This window comes from Lagopus muta, chromosome 1 (genome assembly GCF_023343835.1).
Source record: "Lagopus muta isolate bLagMut1 chromosome 1, bLagMut1 primary, whole genome shotgun sequence".
NCBI classification, from domain to species: domain Eukaryota; kingdom Metazoa; phylum Chordata; class Aves; order Galliformes; family Phasianidae; genus Lagopus; species Lagopus muta.
This window is the reverse complement of record NC_064433.1, coordinates 53,392,246-53,414,668: the sequence shown is the minus strand read 5'-3', so window position 1 is coordinate 53,414,668 and position 22,423 is coordinate 53,392,246. Positions and strand designations below refer to the sequence as shown.

Sequence of the window (22,423 nt, the reverse complement as noted above, 5' to 3'; positions counted from 1 at the left end):
AATACCTCTAATTCAGAATGCACTTTCCCTTCATTATATTAATTCTATTAACCCATTTCAAGCCCAAATGTCATGCTTTTGTGTTCATGAAGAGACACTGTGGTATAGGAAAGCATCTGAATGCTTCCCTGGCTACACTGTAAAAATACTCCTCAGTGCACTGATGGTACTTTCCTTTATGTGTACAAACATCCCCCCACCTTTCCACTTGCTGCTGTACCAAAGCACATCCAACAGTGCAGCACAAGCACGGAAGCACTCTCCTGTGTCACAAACAGTGGCACTATCTATTATGTGCGAAAGGTTACAGTGCTATTACTCAGAATTCAAAGGAACAAACAAAAAGAAATGAAAGTATTATGTCACCTCTGAACCATGTCAGAAACAGATGTCAAAAAGCTGTCCAATCTTTTGGAAAACATCTCCGCTCCTTTCTTAAAAAAGTTGATCTGAAAAATATAAAGAAGGGACACTGGAAGTCATCTCTGTTCTGGCAGACACATAACAGATTGTGGGGGCTGCGTTAACACTGGTCCCATCGTGACTGATGCTTTGGGCTGGCAAAATAATGGCTAAAACAACCGTGTTGCCTTCCTTTGTACTTTTCTCTTTTGCACCTTTCCACGCTCTCATATGCCCTTTTTCACACATAAGCTATTGGCTGCTGAAGGTATGTTTGCAATGAACTTGCTGACTGACCACAAAGAGGGAACAGGCAGCCTTCTCCCACACTGGCACCATGCAGAATTGGGTCTGTGGTGTTATAAGTCCACTGCACACTGCATGCAACGTCACCTTATCAACAGGAATGGGATGTGAATCATCCATTACATTTAGTGACCAACCTGGAAATCTCTGAAGTCAGTCAGGAAAATGATGAAGTGTAGCTGTGCTAGCACACATCTCCAGAGCAATCAGTTCTATAGCTTTACCATGGATTTTGTTCTACTAAAGGAACTAAAATAAAGCCACAAAGACCAAAGTGTGCTTTTTACTGAGGAAGCTGCATTCACCTTGCCAGTATGGCTCAGCCAGCATTCAACAGCGCAGCCACACAGTTCCATGTAGGCTTTATCTTGGATTCTTGCTCTGGGGCACACTAGGAACACGAACATGGCTTGTGGTGTGTGTGTGTAATTAATTAGTTTTATGGGTAACATTTAGCAAACTATTCTAGAAAGAAAAGCAGAAACTTCAAAACAATTACTTGCAGTTAAGCAGTTTATTTAACACAACACTACTTGTGATTCCACTCATTTTCCCTAATTCTGGGTCATAGGATTCCTCTTACTCACATCTCAGATTTCTGCAACTGTATGCTTGGCCACAGACTCCCTTTACAAAGGAGAGAAAGCAGACTCTCTTCAAGAATGCTTTACCTATTATTTCAGAAGCCTACTGCAGGAGGGAAGAACACTGCATTCCACTGACCATAATGAGGGATTGGCGTGTCCAGTTTAGACTTTGAGGACAGTTTTCAGTCAAGTAAATCCTGTACATTAGCCATTACTTTTAAAAATTCCTTATGTTCTGCTCTTTCTTTGGAAATGTGAAGTACTGGCCACATGTTTTGAATCATTCATAAAGAAAATATACAGTTTAAAAACTGAAGAGTGATTCTCATTTAAACATCATGATTTAAGCATCAAAATCAACTGGCTTCTGGCCATTCTGCCTTTCCCATGACAACCTGAGACTTTCCTGCACAAAGCACTGGGATATGGCAGTTTTTCCAGATAAAGGAAGTTGTTTGTCTTCCACAAAAGGGAAACTGGTGCAGTTCTTTTGCTCAGGATAAACAATTATAAAACAAAGAAGCAGTATCAACTACCATGCTGGGAAAAGTGACTGAATTCTCATTAAATACCTATTTTATACAGAGAACATTACCAGCAAAAATGCACTGGCTTATTAATCCTCCTAACATCCTGGAGAGTCAAATTCACAGTATTAATACCTCATCTCACAGTTTTGAGAAATGTGTGTTCAGCCATTACAACAAATTGCTGGCAGAATGAAGATTAGACACAGGATTTCCCAGCCTTATGCTCAGTCCACCCTACTGTTCTGTTCTTCTAGTTCTCCAGGGCATGCTCTGTTCCTTGTGGTGTGCACTCCTCATCAGTATGCTGAGCATTATGTGCCAGGAGGGGGAATGCTACATAGGAGAGTTTATGCAGACACTGACTAAACAGCAGAAGTAAATGCTGTTGCACTGAAAGCTGTGAAAGAATTAACCCCAGGCAGATTTTGCATACCAGTGTACAGTATGTTCCCCTCCCCCCCTACACTGGTATCTCTCTTTGATACCTAAACACTGAACTACTTGTCACAAATGTAAACAGCTGTTAGAACCCAGGCATGCTGAATAAAGTTTTGGGTTATTTGTCTCTGTTTTCATTTGTCAGTTCTCGTAAATTGATCAATCCAGGCTGCAGTGTTTTACTTTTCCCAGGGAGAGGCCTAACTGTAGTTTTATTGTCCATACCTGTCCTCTTGTATATCCTAGCATAGGTTCCATCATTGCCACTCTCTTCCTGTACTGCAGAGCATTAAGGGCACAGTAATATTGCAGAGATGAAAGATGCTGCTTTCTCCTTGCATTCGCCACTTCTTTTGCCACTTCTGCCTTATGCTAAACAAAAATTGGTAAGTAGGTTGACAAATTATTACTGTGCCTAAGGATACATTTACTGATCATTTTCAAGTTATCTTTAGACAAGGTTCATTACAGAAGGTTCATTAACATGAAGGATGAGAAACTAACATAAGAAATCCAAAACCCAAATCAACTTTAAGCCCTGTTCTGTAAAATACTTAAGCATTTGGGCAGTCTCTGTGGTTATTAACTACAAAACTACCACAACTAATATTCTGGATCTGATCTCAATGCAAGAGACTTGTTTGCAGCTCAGATCACAACCCAAGCCTCCAAATGCAGAACACAGAGATGAATAATTCATAATATGCTGTATCACATTCTGTTCTGCAATGCACACCCTTTGAAGGACCATCCTGTAGACCTGAAGCCCTCTCAGCATAGGGCCATCACACATTTCTGGCATATAGAGGCATTATTTTGGAACAGTGGTCCAGTGGGCAGGGAAGAAGAAACGTAGAGCAACCCCACCAACACAGTTTGGTGTGCCAAAAGTGACAGCTTACAGGCAGATGCAGAACAATGGGATGCTTTATAAATAGCAGGCACAAGGCTTTGAGACACTCTTTGCAATGAATTGCACCCAGTGATACAGCATCACCACATCGGCTGTAAAACAGTAGGCCTATACAGGTCCATTTATAGTCATTTGGCTATTTGCCTGAAGAGATCTTCTGGACTGCAAGGGCTGTAGTTCAGCAACACTTGCCTAGCTTGGAGAAACAGGTATAACTGCTGAATTCACGTCTAAAAGCTTTGTGTCTGCTTACAAACTAGATCACCAGTACTCCAGAGCTACTGTGAATTTAACTGATGAACTCTCCAAAGTTCATAAGTTTATGTGAGGATTCACTACAGTGATGAAGACAGAACGGTTGATGAAAACTTCTCCTTTTCCCTTTCAAGTTCTTTACCTTTTCATTTTCTTTCCTTTTCGGTAACCTGCTATACTTTGCCATGGACACGTCATGTTCTGTAGACAAGGAATATTATTCTTTTAGAAATGTGATGTGTGTGTGCATAGATTAAAAATGTCTTCTGTGATATAACAGGTGCATATCATTAGAAACAAACGAAACTAGGAAACATACCAGTGCTGGCAAGGCCAAAAAGATCCTTCAACGTGCTTACTTCTGAAAAAGAGAAATTGAATATTCAAAGTAGAAACTGCTGTAAACACTTGGTTCAACTGAGATCACTGATGGCATGCTTAATGCCTGTCGTTCCAACCCTTTCAAAGCAGAGTGTCATGCCTGTCTTCAAAATTATTATATACCAGATCAGTTGCAAGACAAACAAACAGGCAGACAGGAAAGTAAGAGTTGAGTTAGTTTACTTGATAGAGAAAGTTGTCGCTGTGAAAAAGACTCCATATCTGTCAATGTAGTTTACCCAAAGAAGCACCATTTCACTATGCTTGCTATCCCAAAAAGCCCATGTCTATCAGCAGTTCTGAACATCCTGACAAAGTTTACGCGCTATCAAGAAATTTAACACAGTCCCAGTGACAGGTGATCTAAGCCCATTTCATGTGTGTAATTTTCTCCATCAACATGGAACTTCTTTTGCTACTCTCTGTGAAAATAAGTTGTTATCCAAAACATCTGATTGCCACCTATGATGTTGATGTGGCAAACATTGGCCACCAGTTTCTCAGGCAGGTAGAAGAGATGACTCAGGTGACTCAACTTTGAAAAGCACAGGGTACAAACTGCTCTCAGTGCTCATGTTCAGTGTACATTGTAACTGGCAAAATCCTTCTCAAAAGGCCACAAAGCAAACACATTCAGAAGACATGACATTATGCAACTGTGAAAAGAAAAATGGTACAACTGTAGGATGTCGTCATGGTCTCTGATTATTTGTAACAGTCTGTTCACAAATCAGCTTCATGCCAGCTCTGCCTCCCCAGAACACTTCCACATGATTCCAATGTAGAATGATACAAATTCCTTCCAGGTCTGACTAACTTGCACCTAAAGGTTTCTACAATATTCAATTCATAACAAGATCAGAAGTTTAAAAAAAAACAAACAAACAAACAAAAAAAAAACCCACCACAGTAATCTTCTCTGTTTCCACATTTAATCCTATGCTGAAATTTCAACATGATCAGTCCTCTAACAAAAACGCTTCTCTACAGGTAATGAAAAACAGTGACCAGCTCATGGACAGGTAGAATGAATAAGATTTTGACATCTAGGGAAGTTAAGTAAGCTTTCATTATTTCTTATGAAGCAGCTGAGGCTTTGGTTTCTGTCTTTTCTGTCTTCTTTTATGAACAAGGAACAAAATCCCTACAGATGGGAACAGATTCACTGTATCGGTTGAAGCCACATTAAGGAGGTGTTAAAGCCTTTATAGAGCCAACATCTTACCATCCAAATACTGCTACATATTCATGACACTATACTGTGCACAACACATCCATTTTTATAACAACCTTGATGTCTCTGCAGTTTCAAATGAGATTCTATGATACAAGAAAACTAAACTACCCACTATTTAGCTGCAGGGTTCTGGGTTGCTTTCTGTCTCCCGTCTCATGATGTCTTTAAGAAGCATATAAGCAGGAGAGTAAATTTAGCATGAGAATTGCTTGTTTTTTCCTTTAATTCTGCAGTAAGAACTCACGTTCCTGCTGCATGAGTAGGTTACAGTGTCCTTGAAAGAATTTGTTTCTTGAAATTCCACCCAACGTTTGCACTATTGCTTTGCTGTTTAAGTATGGAATTTCCAAGTTCGTGCAACTGAGTTACTTGGAACTATCGTGTATGGCAGGGACTTAAAGAGGACTAACTGCTTAAAAGGGAGGGGACATATTATACTGTGAAGTTAGGAAAATATTCCTGCTTGTGCTCTTCAAACAATCCCAGACTTCTGCGGAGGGATTAATGTTGTTTGCAAACCAGATTCACTGCTAAATTTCTCCGTTTTAGGCAACCAAATTGTCACTGGCATCAATAAAAGTATGCTTGTAAAAGTGCAGTGACACAACAGAGAACAAGGTTGTGTATTTCCAAACTTCACCCAGCCAAGGCATAATGTATATGTGGTGAAACTGCACTGTTTACGTCTGAGTAGAAGTATATGTCAATGCAATTCTACAGCAGGGAAAAAAGGGAAAATAAGAAAAACCCCACAACTTCAGCGTGGATTATCAAAAAGAACAAATACTTATATGGGACTCTAAGACTGTGCCTCAGCTTATTACAAAATAAGCAAGAAGGAGTACCAAGAGGAAAATGAAAATTTACAATACAACTTACCTGTGAGATCCTTCTCCCGAAATTGTATTATTGGGAGAATCATTGTGTCTGCAAGCTGTTTTGCCAATTCAGAATGGAGAACATTGAGCTGAAACAGAGAACAGAGGAATGCTCTAAAACACAACGCAATTAACAAGAGTAACACACACTGTCTGTGTTGAACTCTCTGTAGCCAGTGTTGATACAGGCTATAAGGCATGTTTGTTAACTTTAATCACAAGTAGTAAAAAGTTCTTAGCAAATCTTTCGTCAAGAAAAATTATGTCAGGTCTTCTGGTGGATTTATATTTCCACCATTTGGGATCAGAAATATTGCAGCAAGACTGCCAAGCATCACCACTATTCACAGAACTACAGAATTGTTTAGTTTGGAGGCATCTCTTGATATCATCTGCTCAAACTCAAGCAGTGTCAGCTAGAGTGGGCTGCCTGGGCCCATGTCAAGTCAGGTATTGAGTATCTTCACAGATGAACGCCTCTACACTATTAATTGTTCTGGCCTTACCCAAGCCTTTTCCAAGGCACTAAAAATCCACGAGCAGAAAACATCAAGTGGTTTATTGAAATTCTGCTGTTGGGCCTTTATATTGGTTCCTTTGGAAATTCATGTCAAAAGCACCTTAACACCACCTAAAAAACTCAGCTGCTGATCAAATTAGTAGAAAAATGACACTCGTGGCTACAGACCAGTACTTTAGTGATTAAAGCATAATTTTGAGAGACAGATGGGGGTTTTGCCCCAGGTTAATTCCTGCCTACTGTTTTCTAGGGATCCAAGAACTTTCCAGTTCCTACATACTGTGTTAGGGCAGTTCACCATTAATTCTAGTCATTAACAAAATAAGATTGCATGTGTAATCTGCCCTTGCTGACCAGTTTTGGTTAGTCCCTATAGCTCAGAGTAACAAATCCACTTCTGTGACCACAATCTCTCCCCATTCACGAGGACTGCCCAGGACACAATCACAACAAGGGGCAATATTCAACTTTCACAGCATTTTCCTGTTCTTTCCTTTGCGCGTCTCTAAAATTCAGCAGATGAAGACATATTTTAAAGCATGTTTGACATCGTTTAGGATGAAGGACAGGCTCTTGTTTCAGCAACGGCATGCCGAATCTTAAATGGGTTGTGACAACTATCAATCACACTGCTAGAGCACCTAATATGGGATTCTGCCTTATACAGACACAATAATCCCTGCACTTGCTCACAGTATCATTCTGAAGGCCTCCAGGCAGATTAGGAAGGATGAAGTCAGCCTTTCTCACCTGATAATACAGACCTTAATGAGAGCAACTCAACACCTATAGACAGGACATCTGGAACAAAGGTTTACGGGCTAGCTAACAGGGTTAAATGGAAGCTGAGGAACGGAGAAGGCTCTTGTGAGGGAAAATGTGACTGAAAGAACTGAGCAGCAAGGTTCTCTGGTTTCAGCTCACAAAGGGAACAGTTCTCTCATATCAAGGAAGGAGAAAGTGCTAGTTCTTAACTGCTCATACTTCACACGACAAATACAAGGCTCATGGCAGTAAATAATCCTTTCAGTTATCTCCTGAGAGCACATGCGCAGCAGAAGGCTAAGGGCAAACTTCACCTTTAAGATTCTTCTCATTGTATCCTTAGAGTAACTCATGGGGTGAGCACAGCACTTCAAATTTTTAACTGTCCTGTGTTCATCCATGGGCAGTTCTGGCTCAAACTAAAGCATTTAAAGCTTGAAAAAGTATATTCCATTTTTAAATCAAATGAAATTAAAAATATTTCCAGTCTATCTGAAACATGTCGTGCTTCAGACTCTCTTCTAATCCCCCTATTTAGTAAATTGAGATTTGCTTTGAGAACAGCACATGAGAGGAAGCCACAGATCCAGCTTTGGTGCCTCGCAGAGCTAAAAGCATCACTACTAAAAGGCAGTACTACACTTCTTTCCACCTCTGTTTAAATGACTGTAAAACCCAGGCACAATCTCACCTTCAGTGGGAAGGTTCAGAACCAAAACGGAAAAGACCACAAGAAATAAGCCTCCAGTGTTCCATTACCATTGTAATAACAGAATACTGGCAGTTCAAATTACCTCATCCACAACTTTGGAAAAGTAATGAAGGGTGGATATCACTTCTTCATCTCCTTTTCCTAAGGCAAAATGCTGAAAATAGAAACATGCCTTTGGTGAGTATCAACAAAACTGACACAAGAAGTGTTTTACTACATAGGTAAAAGATAATTCTACAGTAAGACTAAATGAAAAAATAGCAACTTTATACATCTCTTTATACTCTGTTTCTCTTGTTCAAAAGTAATAGGTTTTAGACAACGTGCAATGAATGCTTATTAGGCTCTTTTTAAAATAATAGTCACACAGTAGGAACCAATTAGCTTGCATCTTCATAAATTCATTAACTAATAATTTGCACTGTTTCTTTCTTTCTTTTATATTTAAAGATCCTGAGAAGTGACTTAACAGTGTTGAACATCTCGGGGCATTTTGCAAAACCCTTCACATGAAATCAAGTAAATCCTGTGGGCTAAGCACTTCTGGAAAGAATGCTTTTTGAACAGGCTTCTTTGCAGGTGCTGAAGGGTAAACCAAAGGTAAGATGTTGAACATACCTGCTTCTCGTAGGCAAGGAGCTGCTTCGAAAGCTGCTGTGTGGCAAGACACATCTCATTCTACAAACAAAAGTTACATATTAACAGAAGTACTTGAAAGTCTGCAGCTTTGCTGTTAATACTGTTTCATGAGCTAATACTATTTCTTGACCAAATCTGCAACTACTTACACTGATGTTCAGCTGTACATGAACATTCCCAAAATGCCTGTGTAGAAAAGCAGTAATTAAGACAAACTAAAGGCGTAATCAACACAGCTTTTTAAGTTTAACCTCTTTGAATAGAGGTCAATTTGTTGGGATTTTTTTCTTGCAAGATGGATTCAGAACAACTTTAAATATGTAAGTTGTTGAAACATCCTAAGAATGATTCATATTGGTTAGTCACCTTTCCCCCAAATCTATAAGAACAAGGAGAATCAGTAGATAGCCCTTCCATAAGGTATTCCTGCTTAGGGAATGTACTACAATTTAACTAAACTGCCTGAAGTTGATGCAGGACTACAAAAGAGTGCATAATTCTGTATTCTTACATGTAAACCCAATGAAAGTATACACACCCTTAAGAGTGAGACAAAGCAAGACTTGTAGGGAGAATGTATAATTTTGTTTGAACTAGCTGGAAAATAAAGAAAAGCATTTGGATATGCCAATTTCTAATTAACATATTCACAACACTAGCATATAAACTGCTATTGCCCTGATTTGTTAGCAGTGACTTAAAAATGAAAAAGTAAAACGGAGCAGGGGGAAATGAGGTCTGCTTTAAACCCTGACAGATCCTTCTCTTCCTTGGTAAAATACAAAACTCATCACTTTTCATTTAAAACTTTACATATTTGGAGGGGGAAATAAAATGTGTGAAGGTCACGTAGAGCTTGTAAAGAGCTCACGGCAATCTCTGAACTGCTTTAACAGCATTATGCTGGGGCTGGTACAGAAAACGACTAAAACTAGGACAGAGTTTGTGTGTTCCCTCCCTGTGTCCCTCTGAGCAAGCAGAGCTGGCCATCTGGGCCAGAAATTCTGAAACTTTGGCCTCATGCCACCTCTGACATACTGCTCTACAGCCTGCTGTGCCTGCACCACCGTGGCACACCACAAAGGAGGGTTAATGCAGACAGCAGGCTCATCGCAATCATTCAGCCAGGCTTAGGTGTGCACAAGAGCACAGAAAGAAAAAAGAGGCATTACCACAGCCTAACTAACTGCAGCAGCTGTATGTGAATGCGCAGCAGAAAGACAACTCTGACCTTCTTAAAACACTGTGGTGGTAACACTCAGAGGAGGCTGAAGATAGCAGAGCAAAGGCCTTCCAAGTCACAAACAGGGTCTGAGCTGGAATTAATCTGGTCCAAACTCAGATCATGTGCACCTCATGACTATTCTCACAACTCTCACAATGATGGATCGGAACTTGTTTCTTGTCTCAGACCAATCACCACACTTTAAGTAGCAATACTCAGGATTCATGCTGGATCTGCAGGTTGGTTATACAGATGGGAAGGTTTTAACATGAAAAAGCTTTACACAACCACTTGGCACATAAGTATTTCTGAAGCCAGTGGATGGATAAGGATGTTGTGACTAGTTAACCAGCCTTGTTAAGAGCTCAGGGAAGGATGGGAATAAGCTTTAACTGCCCATCTGCAGGCAGCACAACATCCAAGAAACTCTGCCACCTGCAGAATGGGAGCTGGCTGGCAAGCAGGGACTCGATGACAGGAGGAGGCTCTCTCTGTGTGGACTGATGACATGAAAAGGGTGTGCTTGTTTGCGTGCGTGTGGCTGGAGCCCAAAGTTGAATTTAAGACTACAGAAAGCAGCAGAAGTTCTCAAGACTGGGATCTCAGCCATGAATACAACCTCAAAGCAGAGTAAGAACTGTAAGAACAGCAAGTCCTCGCACAGCAACTGTGGTGCTATGTGCTACTTTTATAGCTGGATGCATGTCAGAAATCTTTTGAAATCATCTGCATTTAGAAACACGCTTTTTTCCCCCCTTTTCTTTCCCCACAGAAAGTTGGGCTGACTTGGAGACTACCATTCCACATATTATTCTGCCACATATTAGTTCTGCCCCATTGATGCCAGCAGGACACATTTCTGATGGCTCTGACTGCACTGATTCTCTGTGCCAAAACACCACCAACCCTTTACTCAATCCTGCCCACACAGAGGAGGGAATCCCAGGTCTTGCCTCCTGTTTCCCAACCGTGCCAGACTTTGCAAAGGTGCTTCCATCACATCACACACACAACACAAACACCTGTAAAACAATTCACGTTGAGCCAGTGAAATTAAATGCAGTCACATTGCATAAGGAACAGGAAGAAGGCAAACTGCTCTGCTGACCTAGTGATAATACTGCATTGCTAAACACATTAATCTGGGAAAGTTTGGTTAATCCTCCTCCATTTGTTCCTAATCAGCCTTCTCCTCCCCCCCTCCTCCCCAACTCCCACTACTAATCAGTCTCAAGACTTAAAAGCTATTTGCATTTATTCACTTGGCAGATCCACTGAATCCAGGGAAATCATTTTAATAGGTTTCAACCCAGTTCCTAAATGTTTTGCTACAGAATTACAGCAATGTTCACTTCCTTTATCCTGAACTGACTGAAATTCAGCAAACAGCAAAAGAAAAGCTATTACCCAGTCCCAACTGCCTGCTCAACGTCTCTTCCAACTGAAATTTCAGAATTCATCAGGTACTGCTGAATGGGAGGACTGTTGACAAAGTAATACTTTCAGGCAGAAACATAACAGAGACCTCAACAGAAATCCAGATATTCTACATGAAGGCAAAATTAAACAGCACTGGGCCTCACAAATATATTAATTTTCAGTTGATGATTGTACACACCAGGAAAAATGTCACTGCAATATTAATGCAAAAAAGAAAAAGTACAGTAGAAGGAAAGACAAAAGGTTTGGCACAAATAGGTACCAAGCAAACAGTTATGACCAGAGATCAAATCCTGTGCTTTCTCAAATTTAAAAAACAAAGCCAAAAGCTCAGTTAGCATGCTAAGGCAAACCCTAAGAATACATTTTTCTAAGTTCACTGACATCAGTTCACATCAGTAAGGTCATGGGAGTGGTGTCCTGAACTTAGCACCAATCGAACACAAGCGAAAAACCAACAGATTAAACAGCATTCAGTTCAGCTCTGGGGTTACTTTAGTGCCTCATCCTGCCTTCAAACAAGTCAGCTACAAAACGTCCAACTGTTGGTGTCTGATCTCATGCCAGAGTAAAGACACGTGATTTTTTGGGCTGGTTCCTCTCTCTTCATTATCACTCTTATTCACCAAGCTGCCAGTGTCAGAAGAGAGTGTGATTCTTCTGTTATGCATTTGTAACACATCTCCACTGCTTTAACCATTTATCAGTGAAGCACTGCGTCACTTTTCAGAATTTCTTTCTTCTATTTTCCCCAAATAGACTCAGAAAACCAATACATTCAAGTCAGACAACTGTCTGCAGAGTGTCTTCAGCAGACTTCAGATTTGAGGTCATGTAAAGGATTAGGGTGAGCTATAAATTAACTTCTCAAGACAGGGAGCTCTTCCATCATGTCTACTTCCAATCCCAATATAATAAAGCTTTCTGCAAAGCTACTTTCCTACTCCAGCTAAAGCTGGCATTTTTAAAACTCTGCAAGTAACCAGCACGCAGAACTGCTAAGCACTCCTTCATATAAACAAGATAATGAAAAGGTGTTTATTCACTCAGCCTACCTGTACAGAATGGAACAGAGCAATGTTTGGCTTACATTGGGCTTAATGTCTGATAAATTAGGGAAGAAAAAAACAGTGAAGTGGTAGAAGGAGGTACAGAAAGCAGCTGCAGCCCTCTCATCCTTCCAGAAGCAGGGAGCACGTTTACCTTCAAAACCACACGGCACAGAGAGAACTGGGTCTTGGTACGACTGTTTCGTGCATCTCTGCCTACACACACTCATTACCTAACTACAAAATACAATTCTCCAGCAGCCTGGTATACGTTACAGCCCTACACTTTTAGGTTTCCATATTAAATGGCTTGGAAACTTGAACCCAAGGCTGAATGAAGCCAAGCCTCACCAGTGCACTCAGGCTGCCCAGCACGTTACAAGACCAGGCAAAAATACAGTTTTCTCTGCTGCTGAGTCACTGCGTGGCGTTCAGTCCTCACAAATATGAACGACTCAGCAAAGGATCATCTAACAGCTGGAAAAAAGAAAGGCACTGGTCAAAATTTTGCTGTAGAACAGCAGAAGCAGCCACCGTAGGATGTCTAGTTAATATGGAAAGAATCTCTTTTCAGTACCCTGCAAAATAACTACTATCAGCAGGGCATCTACGTATGATGCTTACTTGGGGCACTCAGATCTCTGCTTAGTGCACTGCTGGCTTGCTTTCAAGCATGGTGTCAACTCCAATTTCATCGTGAGTATTAAAAGCAACTCCCAGGGCTTAGTAAATACATTAGTTCTCATGTGATAACACTCTGTTTACCTGTCAGCAGCATATGGTGAATAGACCTCACGGTGCAAACCCACAATGAATATGGACCAATAATAATATACACAGTATTTCACAGAAGTCACTTCTGAAGGTAATTTTTTCAGTGTTTGTCTAATCTGATACTCTGCTGAAACTTCTGTTTGAGACTGAAATGCTAACAAAGTTTATCGTTTCAAAAGATTTGCAAGGCAACACAGCTTTTCCACCAGCTGTTTTTAACCAGAATTAAAGCAATTAAAAGAAGGAAGAAACAGTGTTCACTCATTATTTCGGCACAAACTAATTAAATAATTCAGAACTCTTGGGGTTAGCTATGTGACATAATAAACCTCAAAATCCATATGAGTTCTAGAGAACTTGACATAATCTATCAGTTACAGGCTGATATATACTGATTTACAGTCAGGATGATGAAACAAGGAGCACTGTTGAAAAATGAAGTGCCATGAATTTGGGCAGAGAAATAACATTGTTATGGCACTATTTCAACTAGCCCTGGACAGATCATCCCACTACCTAGTAAAGCAGTGCACACAAACCAAGACTATTTCCTAACTGCTGAGAGTTTCCCTAAGGATCTGGCCATCAAGAGGCAGCCAGCCCCACAGCACCTTGCTGCCTTACCCATGCGACTGCCATCACAAGGCAACTGCTCACAGAGACAACTGACACTGACCCAATTCCTCCTCACAATCCCCATGCTGTTTTCCCTCTGGATATATTGCTAAAGGCAATGTGGGTTTATTTTGATTCCCTTTATGCCACCACTGTTTTCAGTATCTAGACAGATCCATCAGAAATAATGAGATGAAACCTCTTTCCAAGGACAAAATAGTCCATCCCATTCCCCTCTAACTTGCTTAATTGTTTATTGCTTCTTATTGCCCGTAGAGACACAACAAGTCTCCAGAGTTTTTAAATGGCATTTTGTTTTGTCAAGTGAAGATCACATATTTCTGCAGTATGATGAAAAACCAGAGATGATGGCAAAGCTCTGACAAAAATGTCCTATGGCAGTGGGAAGTCAGGAATGTGAGCTGCTCACCACCATCACAGAAACCTCAGCACACAATTCAGTAAGCAAAGTTTTGTAACAATCCCTGCTAGCTGCATCACCTGCTGCTCAGGTAGCACAGTGAGCAGAACAGTGAGCACAGCACTCACAGACACAGACAGCAGTAATGCCAGGTGCAGCACAGACATTTGCTTGCAAGGATGAAGAACAAACCCTGTAAGGAACACTTCTTCTGTGTGACCATCCACGTGACAGACTTCTTCAGGGGTTCAACTGGAGAACAGAACTACAGCAGGAAACACAATAAGGTTTATTTGAAGAAGAGATATAAAAATACTTCTCAATATTTACACACGTGGCTTTGCCAGATCTGAACCTCGCTCCTTGAGCACAGCTCACACATTTGGTCCCTGTGACCTTCTTCAGAACACAGCAGTCACACACTGCACCTGCTCTGCAGGCAAAATGAAGTTCTGCTGGAATACGTATCGTTCTGAAAAGTGAGATCCCCAGCACCTAGCAGGATTCTGTAGCTCAAAGTAAAAACTTAGGGATCAAGAAGAAAAAAAAAGGAGCTCTCAAAAAAAATTCCTACTTTCCAAGTGTTTTTAAAAACCTCTTCTGTCTCATGTTCCTCTCAAATGCATTGATCCAAGCACTTAGAGCAGCTTTCACTGTCAGTTTGCAAACTTACTGTGGCAATGCACACAAAGCAGTGTCCTGGGACCAATATCTGTGTGTATCCACAAGGGTAATTAACAGCTTTCAGTTGGTATTGACAGCAAGTCCCCGGAGACCCTGCAGTGCGTCCATTAAGAACCACCAACTATTGTTATTGGAGCACAAGCAGTAGTGGTTTGAATTACATGGCAAGCCAAGTTTTCATCACAAAGAAACAGCAACATTCTAGAGAACGTATCCAAAAAAAGTTGAAAATATGGCTGAGATAAATGTGGGAGATCTTACAGTTTAGAACATAATCAAAAAGAAAATGATTTACAATGTTAGAACTGTCGTTCTGTTTTCGAGGGGCAAAAAAACTCTGATTTTTCAGTACTGTGGATGGGTACAACCCACTTGTGTTTAGTCTAACTGCCACGGCTGTGATCACGGCCATTTTTATGGCTGTGCAAGCAGAACTTTTATCACCGCTTCAGAGAAGGTCAGTCCCTGTGATTCCTATTGTACAGATAAGGAAGTAAGAGTACTGAATGGCAGCGACTTTGCAAAGACAAAGCAGTCGGGAAAATAAAGCAAAAGGAAATTCAGAATCTGTCTCCTCACCACTCTCAACTTCTACACTCTCTCCACTAAATCTCATTCCCTCTCAACCCTGAAGGGCGCTGGGAACACATCCTGACAGGCAGCCAGTGAGGCCCAGATACTGAGTCTCCTAACAAAAGCAGCAGGAAAAAATTATTTTCCCTAAAGTTGTGATTAAGCAGAAAAGAAATATTACACACTGATATTTCTTAACCTCCCACTCACGTTTTGTGGCCAATTCGGCATCATATTTCTCCTTCTGATGCAAATGCAATCATAACATTCTGTAGTAAAGGGTGTGTGCAGCTCCCAAACTGAATGTGAATTCAATCTGAAAGCATGTATTCTTTGGAAATACTCAGAAACAGCTCCTTAAAAGGAAATGCCACCATTTGCAAAGCTTGGTAAAATTAGTCAAAAATCAGTGTTATCCTACACAGCATTGTGGAATTAACCACAGCATATGGCTGAATTAATTATTCCTCTTAATTTTTATTTAAAAGTCAGAATTTTATCCCAACCGTAGGATAATCTCACACCAAAATGCCAAGACTTTTTAAAGCAGAGACAGGGGGAAAAAACATTTTGGTTCCCTTTAACACTTACATAATTAATTTGATCTTTTTCTTGTTTGCTAAGCAAACAAGCTTGGCCAAGTCTTTATCACAGGCTGCTAAACCTGCATTTTCCTAAGCCCATGGCGGTGCAGAGAGCCCTCCTGTGCACCCCTACTCAGCTTGACTTTAAACAACAGTTGTGTGCCTTGTGTGCCCCCAACTCCAAATGGCATCAGCTATTTGTTGCAATATCTCAAGGCACACATCTCAACACATTCCTAAGTGACTGAATATTCAGATCAAGCTAAAGCAGGAGCTGCACAGGAAGAAGTGGCCAAGAAGTGCCAGGAAAATGCAAAGACTCAGTCGTACCGCAAAGCACAGATGGGCAAATGCACTGATATAATGAGAGAGGAAATGACAGTGGGGCAAAAGAAGACTAAAAACTGAGATGGAAACGAAAAGGCAAACAAAAGCAAAGCATTTTTTTGTGAATCACAGGTCACCACTTCCTAAAATGGCATCTGAAAAAGGCATCAGCAGTGGATGGGGACACAGTCCACGAACTGGACACTTAAAAATCAAACCTTATTTACCCTCTGATTTCCTTCCCATTCCAATCCCACCTGCTCTTTGGTCTCAGATTTCCACCACCCAACAGGCCCGCAAGTTTAAATCTCAGTGAGACTTCCATAACACCCATCACTGACTCACAGTGTTGATTTCATGCCTCCTCTCACACCACTGCCAATATGCTCTATTGCTTTCCAACTATCTGAGCTGTACTTTAAGTCTGTGACAGCTCTGCATTTGCATAGGATCCGGGACATTAACACATAGACTTCAAAGCTGAATCTTCATGATGTAGGTAGCCAGACTGCTTCTTCTTCCAAGTCATACCACCAGCCAGTCCAAACAGCAACCCCAGCACCTTCCACATTCTCTGCTGCACTGCTTTAAGAAGAGAAGTGCTGTTTCTAAGGAGTTCAGGCACCCAACTTACATGAATGCTTGCGCAAGTCCCATGACGTACTGGGTACATCTCTAAAGACCTAGATATGGTACTTTGAAACATCTGTTCTATGCACATAGGAACCCCTAGTTTCACTCTCACCCAGGTTTGCTTTATTTTTGGAAGCACTGGATATGAGTGACAAGTTTTACTTTCAAAGGGACTCAATCACCTAGGTTGTGTAAGTGCTTGAAAAAGTGGTGTTCTGCTCCTGCTCTCCTATTTTTCACACCAACTACTTCAGGTACTCACATTCAGTATGACTCAAAGTATATGTTCTCTCTATAATCAATGTGCACAGACTTTCTTTAAGATGGTGAGTCACAGCATCAAAGTTAGATGCCCAAGGTCAGTGTGAATATCTGTCGATGTATTGTGTTTACGTGCACGCAAGCAATTTTATAAAGGGTGGCCTTCTAATATACTGTAAAGTAAGGACATACCACAGCATCTCTTCTCTGAACTGTATGGAGGCAGTCAGAGTAGGTGAAGACTTTTTTCATTCAGACTTTTCCAGGTGAGAGAGGACTGAACCATCAGATGGAAAACACCCATGACTCTCCCGAAGCTACAAGAGGTGCAGGTATTTGGCACCTTTCACATAAATAACAGCATCAGAATAGTAACTTATCTTCTGCTGCCCATATAACAAAAGAAAAACGAATGAAAAATTACCTGAGCACCGTAGACTCGCTGCATTGCCTGAAGCAACTGGTTTGTGTATTCAGTGAGGGTTCCTGCATCTTCCTCAAAGACACTGAGCAAAGAACGAGTCTTCCAAAAGAGAAAAAAAGCAAACAATTTCAGTCTCAAGGGAAAATATTTAAAAGATTCACAAAAGACTCCTTTAATAAGTTGTAGCAAAAAGACAGATTAGTCAGAAACAATCAGCCTCCCACTTTGTATAGCTCTGTTCATTCAGAATTTCAAAACATGTAGAAATTAGTCCTTCTGATAGGAATAGGTAAACTGAGGCAGTAAGAAGGAAAGTGATAGAAAAGCTATGGCCAGCTCCTGATTCCCTGACTCCAACTCTAACTAATAGGCATTCCTTCCAACATAAGCAGGAATGTAAAAAATCCTGAATATCTGCCTGCTGACTACAGTAATCCAAACCACGTTAAGGACTCTGGGTCAAACACCAGTGCTTGCTCACTTTACTTCCCTAACATCAGACTGCATCACAAGCACTCCTTTCCATTAGGTAATTTACAGAGTATTATTTACTCTCAACTGTCTTGAGCAACACTTAAAGGGCCACTGACAAAGCTAGGGGACATAACCACACTAAACTGAGTGCTCGCCTACAACAGCAAGCATACATGTGTACACATGTTCAGAGATACCCCCCTACTTTCTCCATTCTGCCAGCTCAGCCTTGGCAGCAAATGGAGGGGAGAAAAGAGCATAGCCATAAGTATTATCTTAAAGACATGAATCCCCTAGGCTTGTTTTAGTGGAGTCATCGGGAACTGTGAATTACATTGCTTCTGAGATGGGAAAGAAAATTATCTCAGAATAACACTGAGCTCCAGAACTTGCCGGATCAACTCAATATCGTAACGTCACTAGATGTGACAGAGCCCCTTTAACAAAGTCATGATCCATCCTTGGTCTTAATGTTGGTAAATCCAATGAGTTTGATGCTAACTGGCAATGTCTTCCCATCTGCACAGCTAATTCATACTACTCCAATTAGATTCATCTGCTTACCTGAGGGGCACCCATAAACTCCAGTATTTTACTGCTGACAGAGTGAGAGCTTTATCCATCCTCCTATTACAGGAACCTTCTAATACTGCTGAAGCATCCAGGTACCGATGTGGTGAACTTATTTTAGAGTCTCAACACAGTTTTAAATAGCCCCACTACATTAACAAGAAGTACTTCCCCAAGATGCTTATTTTTTGCAAATCCGCCAAGATGTTGTTGGCCCTGAAAAACTCAAAATCAGCATCCTTCAAGAACTTTGTCCTGAATGTTCTCTCTTCCCAACAGGGACAGTGGTATGATTCTGAGAGTTTGCAGCATTTAATTATCATTTCTGTAATTGAAAACATGCTGCTTTTGAAAAATACCTGCTTTTAAAAGTTTCATCTTCAATGATGCATTAACTGAAATCAGCAAAACTAAAGCCATCAACCTATCTCCTATCTATACAGCACCTATCTTCCCTGCTGTGTATCAGAAAAGCAGATAAACTCCACAGGGTATAAGGATGGTTACAAAAAATAAAACGAAGGAAGGTAAAAATGACACAACAACTTGACATATAATGTTGATCAAGGCCGATCTCAAGCTAAGACTGAAAAACTAAAAAGCAGCTGACTGAATCATAGATCAAAGAATGGTTTGGGTTGGACAGAACCATTAAGACCACCCCATTCCAGCCACCCTGCTATACGAATGAGACTACATATGATGTTTCTGCATCCTGGAAAAGGTTTACAAACCCAACTGTTGTTCCAATTCCTAAATCTTACTGAATTTTTGCACATTCAGTTTTTCAGATGTCAAAACATGGGTAAAGCAGCATTGGGAAAGCATTTCTGAAAGTCTTGGTCTCAGTTATTGGGGCTTTGATCAAAAATAATAAAAACAATACATTATTAAGCAGCTTGGAAGCTACGCTTGGAAAATTTCATATTGAAGAACACTTCTAAATTACTGCAGCAAAATTCCAGCATCTGTAGTTTTTGTTATTGCTGTTTTGACAAGTTCTGGAATGGCAGACACTGCTGCTGAAACCAAGCAGAAATCCAAGTATAAGCTAACAATTTTGGAGGCCCTGTTAATAGCATCACCATCTTGGTTGCTGGAAACACAGGAAAAAAAAATTATTTTCACTTAAGTATTTCCCTTGGTTTTAGCATGGCAGCTTAAGTAAATTTCCCTTCTACACTTTGACCAAGCACTTCAAAATTAAGGCATTTCTTAAGGCCATTTTCGGTCAGCACTTGGAGACAAATCAGAAAAAAAGTGCTGGGGGATGGAAAATCAAGCTTCAGAAAAGTGATGAAGAAACAGCAATGGTCTAATCTTCTGCCTTGCACCAATTTACATACCTCATGCACTTCCTAAAAAGAGTGAGGTTATGTCCTCATTTTATTACCCCTCTGTCAGTGACTGCACGAGGCTGAAGAGAATCAGGTCACTTTATGCAGAGGTATGATCACATAAGCAGCTACACTGCAAGCTCCGTGGGACAGAGATTGTCTGTCTGCTTTGATCTTGTAGTACCCAGCTCACGGAAGAACCCAATAGAGCTGTGAATGTAAAGTCCACCACTCAAGAGACAAAAAAGAAAATAATAATAAAAATGGGAAAAAAAAAAATGTTTCCCTGTATGAAAAATTAAATTTTATCAACAATGGACCATGGCATAAAGTTAAGCAGTGCCCATCTCGTCCAAAGTTACAGAACTTGAATAAAAAGTGATGACCAACTTAAGCCAAAACTGCCTGCAAACAGCCAGGTTTATGCACAGCCCATTACTTCCAGTAATTGAAAAGGTTCTGTTAGCAGCCTTCAGGCCAGAAGAAAGACTAAGACCTCCAAATTCAATTCAGTGCTTTGTTCAGCAGCTTCCACTCAGTGTTACATTTTTAATCATTGAAGGAAGCGTTGACTGAAGAGGAAAATGAGTTCACCTACCCTGTGTGTCAAGTTCTTCAGCTCCACAATGCACTGGGGAGGTTGCTATTAAAAACATTAATAACTGCTCATAATAAATCTAGCACAATTCGGTACAGAGTGGAACATTGTACAGTTCAATTCAGAAGGAACTCTGGAGGCCATCTGAACCAGCCCCTGCTCAAAGCAGGCATCAGGCTCCTCAAAACTGTTCCCAGTCGAGTTTTGAAAATACACAAGCTTTCAGATTCCATGACACATAAACATTTAATAAAAATCATTCTTATTAGGATGGGATTTCATGAAAGCACAGGAAAATGGGTTAAGAAGAACAGCTCAAGACAAGCCTTAAGACTCATTAACTCCTGACAGGTGCAAGTCCAATCTTTCCTTCAAATGACTCATGACAGACTCTTTTACACCTTTTAGCCATCTGTTCCACAGTTTACCTACTGATTCCTCCTCCTAGTCCATCAGCAGATGAGTCTGAGTTACGATACTGGGATACTTGGGAGCAGCACCCATGCAGACCCACCCTGCCCTTCTTCTTCCTTGCTTCACCCACTACTTCTGTATCTCTGCCTGCTTTGCATTTTGACCTCAAGTGTACCTTCCCCACCCTTCTGAGAAATTTCCACTCTCCCTTTCCCCTTACTTCTTTCTTCCACCCCTCCTCCCAACCCTCCCTTGTCAGCTCCCAAGGCCTCACACCCCCCTGGAACGCCCACATCCATCTTGACATGTCACGTTCTCTGCTACGGGTTTTCCACACTGCTCAGGGGACGCTTTTGCGGTGAAGAGCAGATGCAGGCATGGGAGCACAGAGCTTGCAGAGACTGAGAAGGAAAGAGTGACAACTGCCTGCCCTCCTTTCCTGGCCCCATTTAGAATGGGGTCACCTTCAGCAGGATTCAGCCCACTTATCCCCGAGGGAAGCCCCTGTATCTGATGCACGGCCCTTGGGGCCCTTCACAAGGAGCAGAGGTGCACGGCTACTGGCAGCCACATCCACTAGCCTACTTCTGTTCCCTCACGTACCAGGAGGAAGTCAGGGCAACACGTCGTGCCCAAACACACCTCCAGGATAGGACAGCGTGAGGGAAAAGCCAAGGAAACGAGAACAGGCGTTGCACCCTAACCTGCCCACAGCCAGCCTCATCCCGAGCGCCTGCCAGACGCAAACATCACCTGTTTTTCCCTGACAGATGACTGTCAGGAAGTCAAAGCCTTCCCCCGACGCCACAGGGCTGCCACCAGCCGCAGAGCATCCCTGTTCCCCCCGCACCCACGGGCTAACCCCTCCGACCCATTTCTCCTTCCACCGGTCGGGAGCCGCCACCCGGCCCCAGCCGTCCTGCTCTGCCCGCGGACACCGCTCTCCCCGCCCGCTCGCCCGCCCACCATCACCGCACAGCTTCAGCCGCGCCCCCCGGCCCGGCTCGGCTCCCGCTACCTGCGGGCTGTCCTGAAGAGCTTCTTCCAGGAGAAGCTTGTCGACGGCGGGCATCTTGGCTTAGCGACGCGGCTGGGTGCAGGGTGGGCGGGCCCCGGGTTCGGCTGCGGCGTCCCTCCCCACGGGGGCGGCCGCGGCTGTCCGTCCGTCCGTCTGTCCGCAGGCTGCGGGTCAGGGCGGCTGGCTGCGCTGGCGGGGCCGGAGCCGCTCACTCCTCCCAGTTCCCGTCCGTGGGAGGAAGCGAGTCACGGGGCAGGGCTGGCAGGGGGTGGCTTCCTGCCGCCATTAACTCCTCGGGGGCCAGTGGGCTGCGGGGAGCGTGGTGCCGGAGTTCCTGGACGGAGGGTGCCCCTTCCTCTCCGCCCCAGCTGCCTCGCTTATGGCTCTGTGCCTCACACAGCAAGAAGGGGCTTGGGTCCTCCCCTCAGCTCAGGGAGAT

At 42.1% G+C, this 22,423-nt stretch overlaps 1 protein-coding gene across 1 annotated transcript in view; it reads right to left on the bottom strand.

Moving 5' to 3' along the window:
• The window catches only part of APPL2 (adaptor protein, phosphotyrosine interacting with PH domain and leucine zipper 2), a 32,157-nt gene extending 9,962 nt beyond the window's left edge, over positions 1–22,195 (bottom strand). Inside the window, exons 1-9 of the mRNA XM_048932599.1 lie at positions 21,985–22,195; positions 17,574–17,672; positions 8,543–8,602; positions 8,007–8,078; positions 5,929–6,016; positions 3,751–3,792; positions 3,574–3,632; positions 2,489–2,635; positions 367–449 (exon numbers count right to left, since the gene is read on the bottom strand). Coding sequence (XP_048788556.1) covers positions 367–449; positions 2,489–2,635; positions 3,574–3,632; positions 3,751–3,792; positions 5,929–6,016; positions 8,007–8,078; positions 8,543–8,602; positions 17,574–17,672; positions 21,985–22,038 — 704 coding nt within the window. The 5' untranslated portion in view covers positions 22,039–22,195. The remainder of the gene's footprint in view (positions 1–366; positions 450–2,488; positions 2,636–3,573; positions 3,633–3,750; positions 3,793–5,928; positions 6,017–8,006; positions 8,079–8,542; positions 8,603–17,573; positions 17,673–21,984) is intronic.
• Positions 22,196–22,423: the final 228 nt, after the last annotated feature.